This window comes from Nannobrachium achirus (assembly GCF_963921795.1).
Source record: "Nannobrachium achirus genome assembly, chromosome: 1".
Taxonomy (NCBI): domain Eukaryota; kingdom Metazoa; phylum Chordata; class Actinopteri; order Myctophiformes; family Myctophidae; genus Nannobrachium; species Nannobrachium achirus.
The window spans coordinates 85,694,208-85,708,610 of NC_137810.1; the positions used below are offsets into that span (position 1 = coordinate 85,694,208).

Genomic DNA, 14,403 nt, shown 5'->3' on the forward strand with positions numbered 1-14,403 from the left:
GCCACCGACCATAATCAAAACCCGAAGCACCAGTTGGACTTTCGTTTGTTGCTGCGCGGCTGCGTTTGGGACTTGACTGAGGCGACGCGTGAGGATGAACGGTGATGCCGTTGAACGCTGATGCCGGCGATTTGAAGAGAATTCTGTGTTTTTGCTGCTGTGTCGGGGGAGCCAAGGAACGTCGCCAGCCATCCACAGTGGACGGAGGAGCTACGGCGGTGATCCGGACCGGAGGCAGGCTGTTTGGAGCAGTGTATCATCTTACGGCGCCCACCGGCTGCACCGATAGGTATGGCCCCGGAGAGCGGAGTTGCAGCGGGCGCTAATACACCCAAATGAGGCCGTGCGTGGACTTAGCCAAGGAGGACGACCCGGTCGCTGCGGTGCTCTGTCTCCCCCTGCCCTGAAGGAACCACTGCTGAGGTGTGCTGCGATCAGCGAACCGGGTAAGCATTATAAAGCTATGCTTTTTACGTTTCAATATGTTCTATACGTCTGTCTGTCTTTCAATGTTATATGAGATCAGTGCTGTGTTCTGGGGACTCACCGGGGACTACCCTCCACACCTCGCCCGACTTGGGACACCCTCGCAGGCACGGCGCCGCCAGGCGCCGGCCTCTATACCTCCGTGATGGAGGAACAATAAAATATGAACGGCGTCTGCCCTCGTGAACCTTTCAAAGTAGCGTATTTGATAGGGATTATGTACTATAGCGTCTGCCCTGGCCAAACGAATAGTAGCTGATCGTATGCCCTAAAAAAAAGTCTAGAACACACCACTGTATGATATGCATAAAGTGTGTTCCTGTGGAAATGAGCCATGAATCTGTAGGTCTACTCTAATGCAAGCTTGTAATACATTCTTCAATCAATCAATAACCGATGTCAATAAGCCTGACCTGCTATTGTTTTTTTTCCACGTAGGGTGCATTTGGTAATATACAATTCAATTCAAAGGAGCGTTATTGGCATGAGAAAACATACGTTTACATTGCCAAAGCAAGTATCACACATACAATAAAAAAAACAGTTGAAAATATACAGTTGGAGGGGGTACAGCATTGTTCAAACAGAGCTATGTCGCATTGTCATTGCCAGACCCATGAAATGGGTAGGCCTACATAAGCAAATGTCGGTCCGGGTTTTCTATATAAAGGGTATATATGATGATGACATGATGATGACATGCCTACAAAAGGCATGATGTCATAAATGATGATGACAGACAGGGGGTCTGGCACAACCAGGTTGACCTGGTCTAGTTTTATATATATACAGGGTACAAATAGCAGCATTATTTTCCTCATAGTACATAAAGGTATCAGCTCTGTTTCATACTGTATGTGCAGTAGGTCTAGATGTCAATCCATGGTTTGTAGTAGGTGTATGAAGTTCCTCCAACTTCTTCCAGTAAGAATACATTTCTTTATAGTTTAGTTTTTTATTGTGTGTGTATACCTAGATAGATAGTTTAGTAATACAATCAGTGTGTGTGTGTGTGTGTGTGTGTGTGTGTGTGTGTGTGTGTGTGTGTGTGTGTGTGTGTGTGTGTGTGTGTGTGTGTGTGTGTGTGTGTGTGTGTGTGACATAATAATCTATCAAATCGATCTCAAATCTGTATCAAATTTGTATCAAAGCAGAGCCTATAGAATTCAGTGGCCACGTATATATACATATATACATTTGAAATTATTTAGACTAGTGAAAACAGCCGATCTACAAGCACACAACGCCTCGCTTGTAGATCTGCTGTTTTCACTACTTTTGTGCGACAGCCTTTGCTAAAGAACATACAAATTATACAGAAGCACGTTCATTTAGTATTTTGTATTTATTTCTATCATATACAGGGCCCGTGGAGTCTGACTGGATGGAGGAAGGATGGGAGCCCGATCTGCAACCAGACCAATGACAACGCAGAGGACAGTATGATGGCGGAGATAGCGAGAGCGGAGGAGTCAGGCATAGGTCATACACACTGTAGGTTCGCTGCCTGGACCAATGTCACTCTAGGGGAGCTGAAGAACTTTCTGGGACTTCTCTTCCTCACAGCTATCGTTCACAAGCCGGAGATTGCCATGCAGTGGTCAAAAAAACATTGCCATGCCGTACTTTCCCAGAACAATGGCAAGGAACAGGTACCAGGCCATTTTGAGGCACCTGAGGTACACACACACGCACGCGCACACACACACACACACACACACACACACACACACACACACACACACACACACACACACACACACACACACACACACACACACACACGGTGAACAGTACCATCTTTGACCTTTATTTGTGGTGCCTTTGACTCCTGAATGTTGGCTTGTTGAATGCCTTTTTTTGAGAATACAGTACAGTACAGTACTGACTTTTATATTATTTTATTTATTCTTTACTTGCTGCACATTTATTTTATTTTACTTTTATCCAGTTATATTTTATTTTTGTGAAGTCATATTTGTGATTTCTTTTTTTTTTTGGAAATATTTGTAAATATTGTTGAACATAAATATGTTCATGCTGGATGTGTGAGGTACTCACCAGGGTTAGGGTTCGATGTTGCCATAAAATAAAAGGTTGACATCGCTTTTCTGACTTTTTGTCTTCCTGACCTTCTAGACCAGGTAAAAACACAGTGAATTCACAGTGCATAGTTCTATCAAAATGTAAGGCAATTTCTACCTTCTGAGTCATTTCATACTTTTTCACTTTGCCCCCTTGAAACTAGACGATGGTACAATATTTTTTTAACTTTTTTTGCACATAATGAAAGTAGGCATGTCATTCTTTCTGTCAAGGGTACTTGTGTTCCGTTACCATTTACCAATTTGTTGCTATGGCTTCCTAAAGTTTTTTTTCTTTGAACTCAAATATCTCAGAATCTAGATTTCTGAGGTTATTGACTGGTTTGCGCAGTGCGCACTCTCGAGCACCTATCTCCAAAACCGCTCACCGAAATCACTCCAAAATTTTTTGGGTAAAAAAAAAAATCCTCTTTTACCAAACCTCCCATTTTTGTTCCGATGTGAATATCGGATCATTTCCAATTTATTCCCTGGAATTGGGGCAGAAATGAATGGGACCTAATGGTGGCACTGGTAAGGGACGGGGGGCAGGGGGGGCTGGCACTCAAAGTGTTAATGTACGGTAGCAGCCACCCTTGATGGTAACCGGTAAAGTCGCTGGAAAGAAACTCAAGAGACAGAGATTGTTATTCGTGTATGTGTTTTACTAAGAATAAGGTTCGAAATAATTTTAGGATTACGAATATCTTTCTGAGGTTAAGATTAGGTATAGGGTTAGGCTTTGGCACTGTTTTACTGAGGTTAAGGTTAGGAATAAGGTTAGGTTTAACCGTTTACAGAGGTAAGGATATTAAGGATCTCAATGGAAAATAAGCCTTGTACCCGAGTTTCCTTATAGTTGACATTGTATCAATGTAGTGTACTGTCATGAAACTGTACATTTTTCTATCCAAGACTTCTAATAAATACCTCAATCAATCAATCAATCAAAAGGCATAAACCATCAGCCCAGGCCAGTTTCTTTCCGGTGACTCTGTTTTGTGTCATTATAATAATCCATTCTTGAGAATTTGGACAAATCATGTCCTACCAAACCATTTCAAATTATCATTATTTATTGACACACTAATCAATCTAAACATGCAACCTGACAGAAATCACCCTTGTCCCAGACAATAATTCACAACTTAAAACATATGCCTTGTATTTTATAAATGCACCAAATATTGTTAATCCCTATTCCCTGGTGTGTCCCAACCATAACAAATCAACTCTGCCAGGCCATCTAAATCCAAACAAAAAACATATTTGAAAAAAGTGTAATGTGTAAATGTGTACAAGATATATAAAGGTGTTGTCACAAGTTAATAATGGGTGCTATATATGTGCAAGGTTCAACTATTGGCCAGTTCATGCCTATTGTTGCCCCACCCACCCACTCTCTGATTGGGCCATCTGACTCTCTGTGAGTATTTAGCAGGCCTCTGTTCATGATTGTTGACACTTTAGTCACTGCAAGTTGTTAAGGACTGAACGTGCTTCTCTTGGTTGGTGTATTTCTCACAGAAACTCAGAGAGCTAACTTTGAGAAATGGCTTTACTACAAACACTGAAGTCCTTGGTCAATGAGAGACTATCTGCAGCTGCTGAAGAGATATTTGGGGCTGTTGGACAAATTGTAACAGCGTATGAGGACGAAGCTTTCAGCTTGAAGCAAGAAATCGACCACAAAAGCAGACTACTGGACATGATTTTAAAATTAAAAAGAGCAGGTTGGTACAATAACACTTTTTTCATGTAAGAAAATGTGTTTCAGAGGACAATAATATGTGGTTTAACTGTTCAATTTGTGAGACCATTGTGGTTTTATTATCTGTGATGGAGTTTTGTGGGGATTAGTTCTAGTTAATTTGTATTACTTCTTTCCTTTTCTTTGCCATGTTGTGTGTGCTGTTTTGAAAGCATGTCAGACCAGTTGTGGGAATGGGATAGATTATGTTGTTGAAATGTTAAAATACATTGTTACTCCAACTTGTTGCCATTTCTTTAATCAAATGGGTACTCTAAAAAAACACACAAGACACAACACACAACACACAGTCTTTAGTTTTCTTTGGAGCCTTTAGTGAAAAGTCAATGCCTTGCACTGTATGTGCTGTTTTCACAAGGGTCAACTAAAAACACCAACATGAGTAATCTTAAAAAAAAAACAAAAAAAAAACAGATTTATTATTTAAATGGGTGACTACCCAGGGGAAAGCATTTGGTTTAAGCTAGTTCACATAAATGATCATTCAGTCTAAGCCAGAATGACAAAGCAAATGCCACTAAAGATATATATCATCTCGTTTCTTGTGATGGGGCTTTGCATGCTCCAGAACAGCACAGTGACTGTCCACATTTATCAGAATTTAACAAGTCAGATTCTCCATTGGCTCCCATTAAAATGATCCTGCCTCCATCTCCTTTGAAAACAATGCTATACTATACTTCATCACAAAGCATGCAATATTTTCATACATGTATTGTGGCATCATGCACGCCGTGCATGATGGACACACTGAAACCATTTTCTTCATGAAAGCAATCAATGAGTTCAAGTTTATATTCATTTTACACCAATGTCTTTATTATTCAAGTCCTTATTATTAAAGTTTCCATGTTATTCCTTCATTCCAGATCAGTGTGTGGAGTCCAGTCTGCAGGTGAAGATCAGTTCTCCAGCCGGGACTGTTTCTATTAAACAGGAACCTGAAGACCACCTTAAACAGGAACCTGAAGACCACCTTAAACAGGAACCTGAAGACCACCTTAAACAGGAACCTGACGACCACCAGGATCTCAGTAAGTTTCCAGCACCCTGTCTTTGTATTGTATTGGTGAAAGTGGGCCGGTACTGAGGGTGCTCACTAACCTGCTGTTACGTGTTATGCCAAATGATTCCTCCCCAGACACATTTGTGTGTTGTATCCTACTGATTCACCTGTCAGTGAGGAGCCTCCACCGGGAGGAAGTAGAGACTCCGTCCAGTCCTCTCCGCCCCAACAATCTCTACTGTCTCACTTTCTCCAATAGAACACTGGTTATCTATCGAAACATGCTCTTCCACCACAATTTATAAATGGGAATATTAAAGAGTAAAGAGTAATCTGATACTTTTTGTTGATACTGAGGTTCTGTTTAGGAGGCACAACATTCAAATGCTATGGAGTCTCATGAGTCATTATAAATATTTTTTCCCCCTTAGACTTCCTGTACGCCCCTGTGTGTAAAGAGGTTTCCCCTGAGGAGGAACAACAACCTCCACAGATTAAAGAAAAACAGGAGGAAGAGGCTGGTGGGTCAACATTGACATTACTAGCAGTGAAAAGTGAAGGTGACGATGAAAACAGAGAGACATCGCCTGTAGCCAGCACCTCAACTGAAGACATGAAAACACAATCTGATGTAGAGGACTGTGGAACATCACAACCACCTAGTGATGACCATCTGCTATCTTCACACTGTTCTGAATCAGAAACTGAAGACAGTGATGAGTGGGAGGAGACCAGGGGAGATCAGTCAGCTTTAAACACACTGAAATCACACAAGACACAACATGTGCGAGGACAGTGCAAGCTGTCCCAGGACCTGAAATCATCAAAACAAACTCAATCCATTAGGAGTCACACAGGGAAGAAAAGTTTTAGTTGTACAGATTGTGGCAAAATGTTTAATCATAAGGGACATCTGAAGAGTCACACAATATTCCATACAGGAGAAAAGCCCTTTACTTGTACCATTTGTGGTAGAGGCTGTGTTAGCACAGGTAATCTAAAAACACACATGATGATTCATACAGGCGAAAGGCCCTTTTCTTGTATAGTATGTGGTAAAGGCTGTCTTCACATGGGGGGTCTAAAAAGACACATGAGGACTCATACGGACGAAAAGCCATTTTCTTGTGCAGTTTGTGGTAAAGGCTTTGCTCAAAGAGGTAATCTAAAAATACACATGATGACTCATAACAGGGAAATGCCCTTTACTTGTACAGTCTGTGGTAAAGGCTGTGTTAGCGCAAGTAATCTAAAAACACACATGATGACTCATACAGGTGAAATGCCCTTTTCTTGTACAGTCTGTGGTAAAGGCTGTGTTAGCGCAGTTAATCTAAAAACACACACGATGACTCATACAGGCGAAAAGCCCTTTTCTTGTACAGTATGTGGTAAAGGCTGTCTTCTCATGGGTAATCTAAAAAGACACATGAGGACTCATACAGGCGAAAAGCCATTTTCTTGTGCAGTTTGTGGTAAACACTTTGCTCAAATGAGTCATCTAAAAAAACACATGAAGTCTCATACAGGGAAAAGCCTTTAGTTTAAGTTAGTTCACACAGACACATAGAGGATCATCATGACTCAATATAATAAACATTAATTGTTTCTTGGATTGGGTTTTGCTTTGCTTGCTCCGGAACAGTAGAACTGTGTTTGCCCACATTTGTCATATTAATTGTGGTAAAGGCTGTGTTAGCGCAAGTAATCTAAAAACACACATGAGGACTCATACAAGCCCTGGTCTTGCACAGTATGTGGTAAAAGCTGTCTTCACATGGGTGATCTAAACAAAACACATGAGGACATACAGTATAGGTGAAAAGCCTTTTACTTGTACAGTGATAAAAGCTTCAATCAAATGGGTAGGCTTCTCTAAAAAACACAGCCTTTGGTTTAAGTTAGTTCACACAGACAAATACATGATCATTAAGTCTAAGCCAGGATGACAATGAAAAGGACACTAAAGCAGAGGAATCATATAATCTCAACATGGCAAAATAAACATTGATAGTTTATTTTGATGGATTTAGCTTTGCTTGCTCCACAACAACAGAACAGTGTGTGTCCACATTTGTCAGAGTTAAATAACTCATATTCATTAAGGTTAATGCAATAATTATTTCATTGTAGCTTGTTTCCATTTCCATTGGGGGTCCTATAATTGGATTACTTGTTGACATCCTACAGTGTTTTGTGTCTTTATAAAGTTGTTTTGTAAACTCAAGGAACCCTCTTTATACCTGGGGGAAACATATGATAATGTGTGTTTGATTTAATAAAGGTTTTACCACTACAGGTCCTCTGTGTGCTTTATCATTACATAATGTTATCAGAACATGTACCATAACTACTGTGAACAATACAAGAATAATCACTGCTTCATTGTATGTACGTGCACAAGATCAGGCAGATTTTTTCAGACCGAATGCGAGACGTGAGCACTGCACGTCTGACTGCTTTGACTCTCGGATGCGAGCTGCTGTGAGCTTGTAGATCGACCACTTTTGGCGTGCAACGCGTGTGATGACGAAGGGTTTACCATCGAACGGCCAAGCGGGTGAACGGATGTGTTACCCATTTACCATCTAGAACAGAAGAACGGTGTCTGTCCACATTTGTCAGAATTTAACAAGTCATATTCATTAATATTAATGCAATAATTATTATGTTCATTGATATGCATGTAATGATGGAGTGTACTGTTCACTTTGTTGACATGTGTGTTGTTTGCGTTGTTAAATTATCAGAGTATATATTTAGTGCCAGAGTCAGTTGAAATCATCACTTAGTTGTGATTGACTGGATACTTTTTTAACAGTTTGGAAAGACAATAATTTGGAAGTACAATACCAGGTCTGCTAAAATGATGTGTTCAATAAAGCCTATGGCTTGTTTCAATTTCCATTGGGGGTCCTATAGTTGGATTATTATTTTATTTTTATTTAATTTTTTTGTAAACTCAAATAACCCTCTTGGCGGGATTTAATAAAGGTTACTACATGTACTCTGTGTGTGCTTTATCATTACATAATGTTATCAGAATATGTACCATAATTACTGCAATTCGCAAACCACCAATATTTACAGTCGACTTTACAGAAAAACAAGGCCAAAGTGGCTTATACTAAGTGGACATGGCAACACTGCTTCTGAGGCTCTGAGCAGGACCAGTGTGTTGATGTAGGAGTATAAAAAGTAACACCTCCTCCCACCTCCTCACAGCTCTCCTCCAGTATAAACAACACCTCCCTTTTGTCTTGGAGTGGAGAAACACCTCCTCCCAGCTCTCCTCCAGTTAACTGCAGTCAGGTGTCATTTCAATGTGAAAGGCTCGTAACACCTTGATAATGTTGATGGGCCATCATCAGAGAAACATTTACATAGACACAAGTTTTGTCTTCATCAACACGCAGACTATTTTGTCTTTGCAAACGAAAGAAAACCCAGAGATGTTAATAGTTTATAAAGAGATCAAATTAAAAGGTGAGTCTACTGGAATGAGAATACAACAAAGCAATGATTTCCATTTTCCATTTCCCCCTTTTATTTAGCTGATCTTCCAGTTCACAATGCACCACACTATTTTAATAGGATTTCAAATGCGTATAAAACAGGTTAACATAGTGATGCTACATGAACTACTTTGTTCACTGTTCCCCCTTTTCCTCTACACCAAATGACCAAATGAGCTGATGTAAACTGATGTTCAACTATTGGCCAGTTTCTGTCTATTGTTGCCCCACCCACCCATTCTCTGATTGGACCATCAGACTCTCTGTGAGTATTTAGCAGGGCTCTGTTTATTTCTGGTGACACTTAGTCTCTGCAAGTTGTTGAGGGCTGAACTTGCTTCTCTTGGTTGGTGTATTTGTTACAGAAACTCAGAGAGCTACCTTTGAGAAATGGCTTTACTACAAACACTGAAGTCCTTGGTCAATGAGAGACTATCTGCAGCTGCTGAAGAGATATTTGGGGCCGTTGGACACATTGTAAGAGAGTATGAGGACGAGGCTTTCAGCTTGAAGCAAGAAATCGACCACAAAAGCAGACTTCTGGACATGGTTTTAAAACCATACATCAAATTATACAGAGCAGGTTGGTACAATAACTACAACACACTTGTTTTCATGTAAGTAAGTAAGTGTTCAATTTGTGAGACTGTTGTGGATTTTATATCCATGATGGAATTTTGTGGGGATTGGTTTTAGTTAATTTATATTAAACCTTCCCCTGTGGTCTCTGGTATGGGCACAACAACCTTTCAATAGTTTTCTGTTTGAAAGTAAACGCCTCTCAGAGCTTCTGACAGGGCCATGTGTGTGCTGTTTTGAAAGCATGTCAGACCAGTTGTGGGAATTGGGATAGAGGAGGATATGTTGTTGAAATGTTAAAACAATTGTTACTCCAACTCTGTGTGAATTTGTTGCCATTTCTTTATTCAAATGGGTACTGAAACCACTTCTTTATGAAAACAATCAATGAGTTCAAGTTTGTTTTCCTATTACACCAATGTCCTTATTATTCAAGTCCTTATTATTAAAGCTTTCATGCTATTCCTTCATTTCAGATCAGTGTGTGGAGTCCAGTCTGCAGGTGAAGATCAGTTCTCCAACCAGGACTGTTTCTATTAAACAGGAACCTGTAGACCACCTTAAACAGGAACCTGAAGACCACCTTAAACAGGAACCTGAAGACCACCCGCACCTAAGTAAGTTTCAAGCAGTCTGTCTTTGTATTGTATCGGTGAAAGTGGGCCGGTACTGAGGTTGCTCACTAACCTGCTGTTAGTTGTTATGCCAAACGATTCCTCCCCACACACATTTGTGACACTGGTTATTATATAAGAATGGATACCTGCTTCCACCACAATGTAAAATGTAAAATTGTAATCTGTTTTCAAGACACAACTGAACTGAGTTTCTGCTTTGGAGACACAACATTCAAATGTTATGGAGTCTGATGAGTCATTATATATTTTTTTCTTAGACTTCCTGCACGTCCCTGTGTGTAAAGAGGAGGTTTCCCCTGAAGAAGAGTGGAGTTGCAGTCTGGTCCAGGAGGAACCACGACCTCCACAGATGAAGGAGGAACAGCAGAAGCTACTGGAAATACCAGAGAAATCTGGTTTGTCAACGTTGACTTTACTAGCAGTGAAAAGTGAAGATGATGCTGAAAACAGAGACATAGCACCTGCAGCCAGCACCTTAACTGAACACATGAAAACACATTCTGATGTAGAGGACTGTGGAACATCACAACCAACTAGTGATGACCATCTTCTCCGTTCTGAATCAGAAACTGAAGACAGTGATGAATGGGAGGAGAACAGGGGAGATCAGTCAGCTTTAAACACACTGAAATCACACAAGACACAACATGTGGGAGGACAGTGTAAGCTGTCCCAGGATCTGAAATCATCAAAACAAACTTGATCCATGAGGAGTCACACAGGGAATAAACGGTTAAGTTGTACAGAGTGTGGCAAAATGTTTAATTATAAGGGAAATCTCAAGACTCACACAATGATCCATACAGGAGAAAATCCCTTTTCTTGTACCATTTGTGGTAAACAATTTAGTCACAAGTGTGATCTAAAAAAACACATGATGACTCATACAGGGGAAAAGCCCTATACTTGTACAGTCTGTGGTAAAGGCTGTGTTAGCGCAGGTAATCTAAAAACACACATGATGATGCATACAGGCGAAAAGCCCTTTTCTTGTACAGTATGTGGTAAAGGCTGTCTTCACAAAGGTAATCTAAAAACACACATGAGGACGCATACTGGCGAAAAGCCCTTTTCGTGTACAGTCTGTGGTAAAGGCTGTGTTAGCGCAGGTAATCTAAAAACACACATGATGACTCATACAGGCGAAAAGCCCTATTCTTGTACAGTATGTGGTAAAGGCTGTCTTCACATGGGTGATCTAAAAACACACATGAGGACTCATACAGGCGAAAGGCCCTATTCTTGTACAGTATGTGGTAAAGGCTGTCTTCACATGGGTGATCTAAAAACACACATGAGGACGCATACAGGCGAAAGGCCATTTTCTTGTGCAGTTTGTGGTAAAAGCTTTGCTCAAACGAGTACTCTAAAAACACACATGAAGACGCATACAGGGGAAAGCCTTTAGTATAAGTTAGTTCACACAGACACACAAGTTCACAAGTAGAACAGTGTTTGTCCACATTTGTCATATTAATTGTGGTAAAGGCTGTGTTAGCTGAAGTAATCTAAAAACACACATGAGGACTCATACAGGCGAAAAGCCCCTTTCTTGTACAGTATGTGATAAAAGCTTCAATCAAATGGGTAGGCTACTCTAAAAACACACATGAAGACTCACACGGGGGAAAGCCTTTAGTTTAAGTTAGTTAACAGACACATAAAGGATCATTCAGCCAGGATGACAATGAAAAGGACACTAAAGCAGAGGAATCATATAATCTCAACATGACTGAATAAAATAAACATTGATAGTTTATTTTGATGGATTTAGCTTTGCTTGCTCCACAACAACAGAACAGTGTTTGTCCACATTTGTCAGAGTTTAACAGGTTAATGCAATAATTATTTCATTGTGGCTTGTTTCCATTTCCATTGGGGGTCCTATAATTGGATTACTTGTTAATATCCTACAGTGTTTTGTGTTCTTTATAAAGTTGTCTTGTAAACTCAAGGAACCCTCTTTATACCTGAGGGAAACATATTGATAATGTGTGTTTGATTTAATAAAGGTTTCACCACTACAGGTCCTCTGTGTGTGCTTTATCATTACATAATGTTATCAGAACATGTACCATAACTACTGTGAACAATACAAGAATAATCACTGCTTCGTTTTATGTACGTGCACGGGATCAGGCCGATTTTTTTTCAGACCGAATGTGAGACGTGAGCACTGCACGTCTGACTGCTTTGACTCTCGGATGCAAGCTGCTGTGAGCTTGTAGATCGGCCACTTTTGGCGTGCAACACGGTGTGATGACGAAGGGTTTGCCAGCGAACGGCCAAGCGGGTGAACGGATCTGTTACCAATTTAACAAGTCCAGGTTGTTTAGTGGCCACTGTGTCAAGACATGGTTACTGGTTTTCACAAAACACTGGATAGGTCTATGTGGTTTACTGGTTTTCACTAAATACTGGATACATGTGGTTTACCTATGATGACTTGGTAGAGGCGGAGCTTTTCGAAGGAGAGCTTTGGCTTTTCTCCCTTCGCCATCCCCTTCATGTTACATTGGGCCATGACGTCATTTGTCATCAATCTGTGGATACAAACAGTGATGTAATCTATCTATAAATGCGAGAAGTCTCTGTCTGTTTGTAATCCGCGTATCTCGAGAACCGTTCGTCCCACCGGCTTCAGATTCGGCACGCGCGTTCCCCGCCGCTGTGCGGAGTGCAGTGCCGGGCCTCGACCCGACCCGACTCGCGGTTTTCCGAAACCGGCGCGAAACGTTCGGAATCTCCTTATGCGGAGCTGATTGTTGACATCAGGCTGTTCCGGGGGAAATCGGCGCAAGCGCTGACTCATTGTGACATCACTTCATAAAAGGCTCTGAGATCACGTAAGGCCTCGACCCGAACTCGCGGTTTTCCGAAACCGGCGCAAAACGTTCGGAATCTCCTTATGCGGAGCTGATTGTTGACATCAGGCTGTTCCGGAGGAAATCGGCGCAAGCGCTGACTCATTGTGACATCACTTCATAAAAGGCTCTGAGATCACGTACACCACATGAGTAAAAAATGCCATGGTTACTTATTCTGATGTTCCTATATGGGCATAAAAGGACACAGGCAAACATATGGTCAAAACGGCTCTTATGACAGCACAAAAGGTTCGGATTCTGATGTCTGACATCAGGATTTTCCGGAACTGGCACTGTGTCTGCATATATCTCCATATATGGGCATAACATGGATGCAGACAGACATATACAGACATCTCCATATATGGACATAAATGGACACAGGCAAACAGATGGTCAAAGATCTCCATATATGGGCATAAAGTGGACGCAGACAGCAAATACAGATATCTCCATATATGGGCATAAATGGACACAGGCAAACAGATGGTCAAAACGGGTCCTATGACAACAGGTATAATGGGCAGTGTTGGGACTAACGCATTACAAAGTAATCTGTTACTGTAACACCGTTCTTTTTTTCAGTAACGAGTATGCTAACGCGTTCTTTTTTTCAATTCTGTAACTCAGTTACCGTTACTACAGCTGCGTTCTTTCGTTCTTTTAGCGTTACTTGGTCTTTTTTTTATGCAGACAAAATGAGCTGCAGCCTGCAGACAGTGTTGTTGTAGGCTACTGAATTTTCCTGCTGCAGACAGAGTGCAGAGCAGACACCCGACACCCACCCACCGCTGGCCGAGTGAGCCACGCTCTCACAAGGCAGAGAGGAGGGGGAAGACACCGACACAAAATGCCAGACAGAGCCAAGACGCGCACTGGGCATGTTTGCTTACCAACAGACTAGTGCAGACATACAGACTGCAAACATGACTAAAGATAGGGGTAGAATATGATAGAATGCAATCACTTACAGTAGATGACTTTTCCTGTCCACTGCGTGGAGTGCACAGCTGTGAGTTATTGATGAGATGATTGACAAAGTCTTGTAAATCCATGCATGTGTCCTGTCGACCTACAGTATTATAATTATATAAATCTAGTCGTCCCTAGACTCCCTACTCCCGGTCAAATCTGTTGTCAGGCTCATCAAACCGTGATTTTGTTGTTAGAGAAAGAAAGCCACAGTCCCACAGAAAGAAAACTTCCTGTGGTCTTAAGGTAATTAATTTTGCCTTAAGTCTTTTGCTTGTAAGGCATTGTATTTCCTAAATGGAAAATTATTTACTGATTTTTTGTAGACTACATTACTTGCAAATTAAAACATAAATGTCAACGTTATTTTGTAAGTAATTCTTTGAATACATTATAAATAAAATCAAAGAAATTCCATAAATTAGAACACAAATATTTAAGAAATAGTGAAAATAGCTGATCTACAAGCTCACAACGCATCGCAA

The 14,403-nt window shown here is 40.9% G+C and overlaps 1 protein-coding gene across 1 annotated transcript; it reads left to right on the top strand.

The window, feature by feature from the left end:
* Positions 1–10,872: 10,872 nt before the first annotated feature.
* Positions 10,873–12,027, top strand: LOC308290378 (uncharacterized protein; the record flags this gene model as incomplete). The annotated part of the gene is made up of 3 exons (XM_080732185.1): positions 10,873–10,968; positions 11,281–11,335; positions 12,017–12,027. The coding sequence occupies 3 exons, from the start codon at positions 10,873–10,875 to the stop codon at positions 12,025–12,027; spliced, it is 162 nt and encodes a 53-aa protein (XP_080588311.1).
* Positions 12,028–14,403: the final 2,376 nt, after the last annotated feature.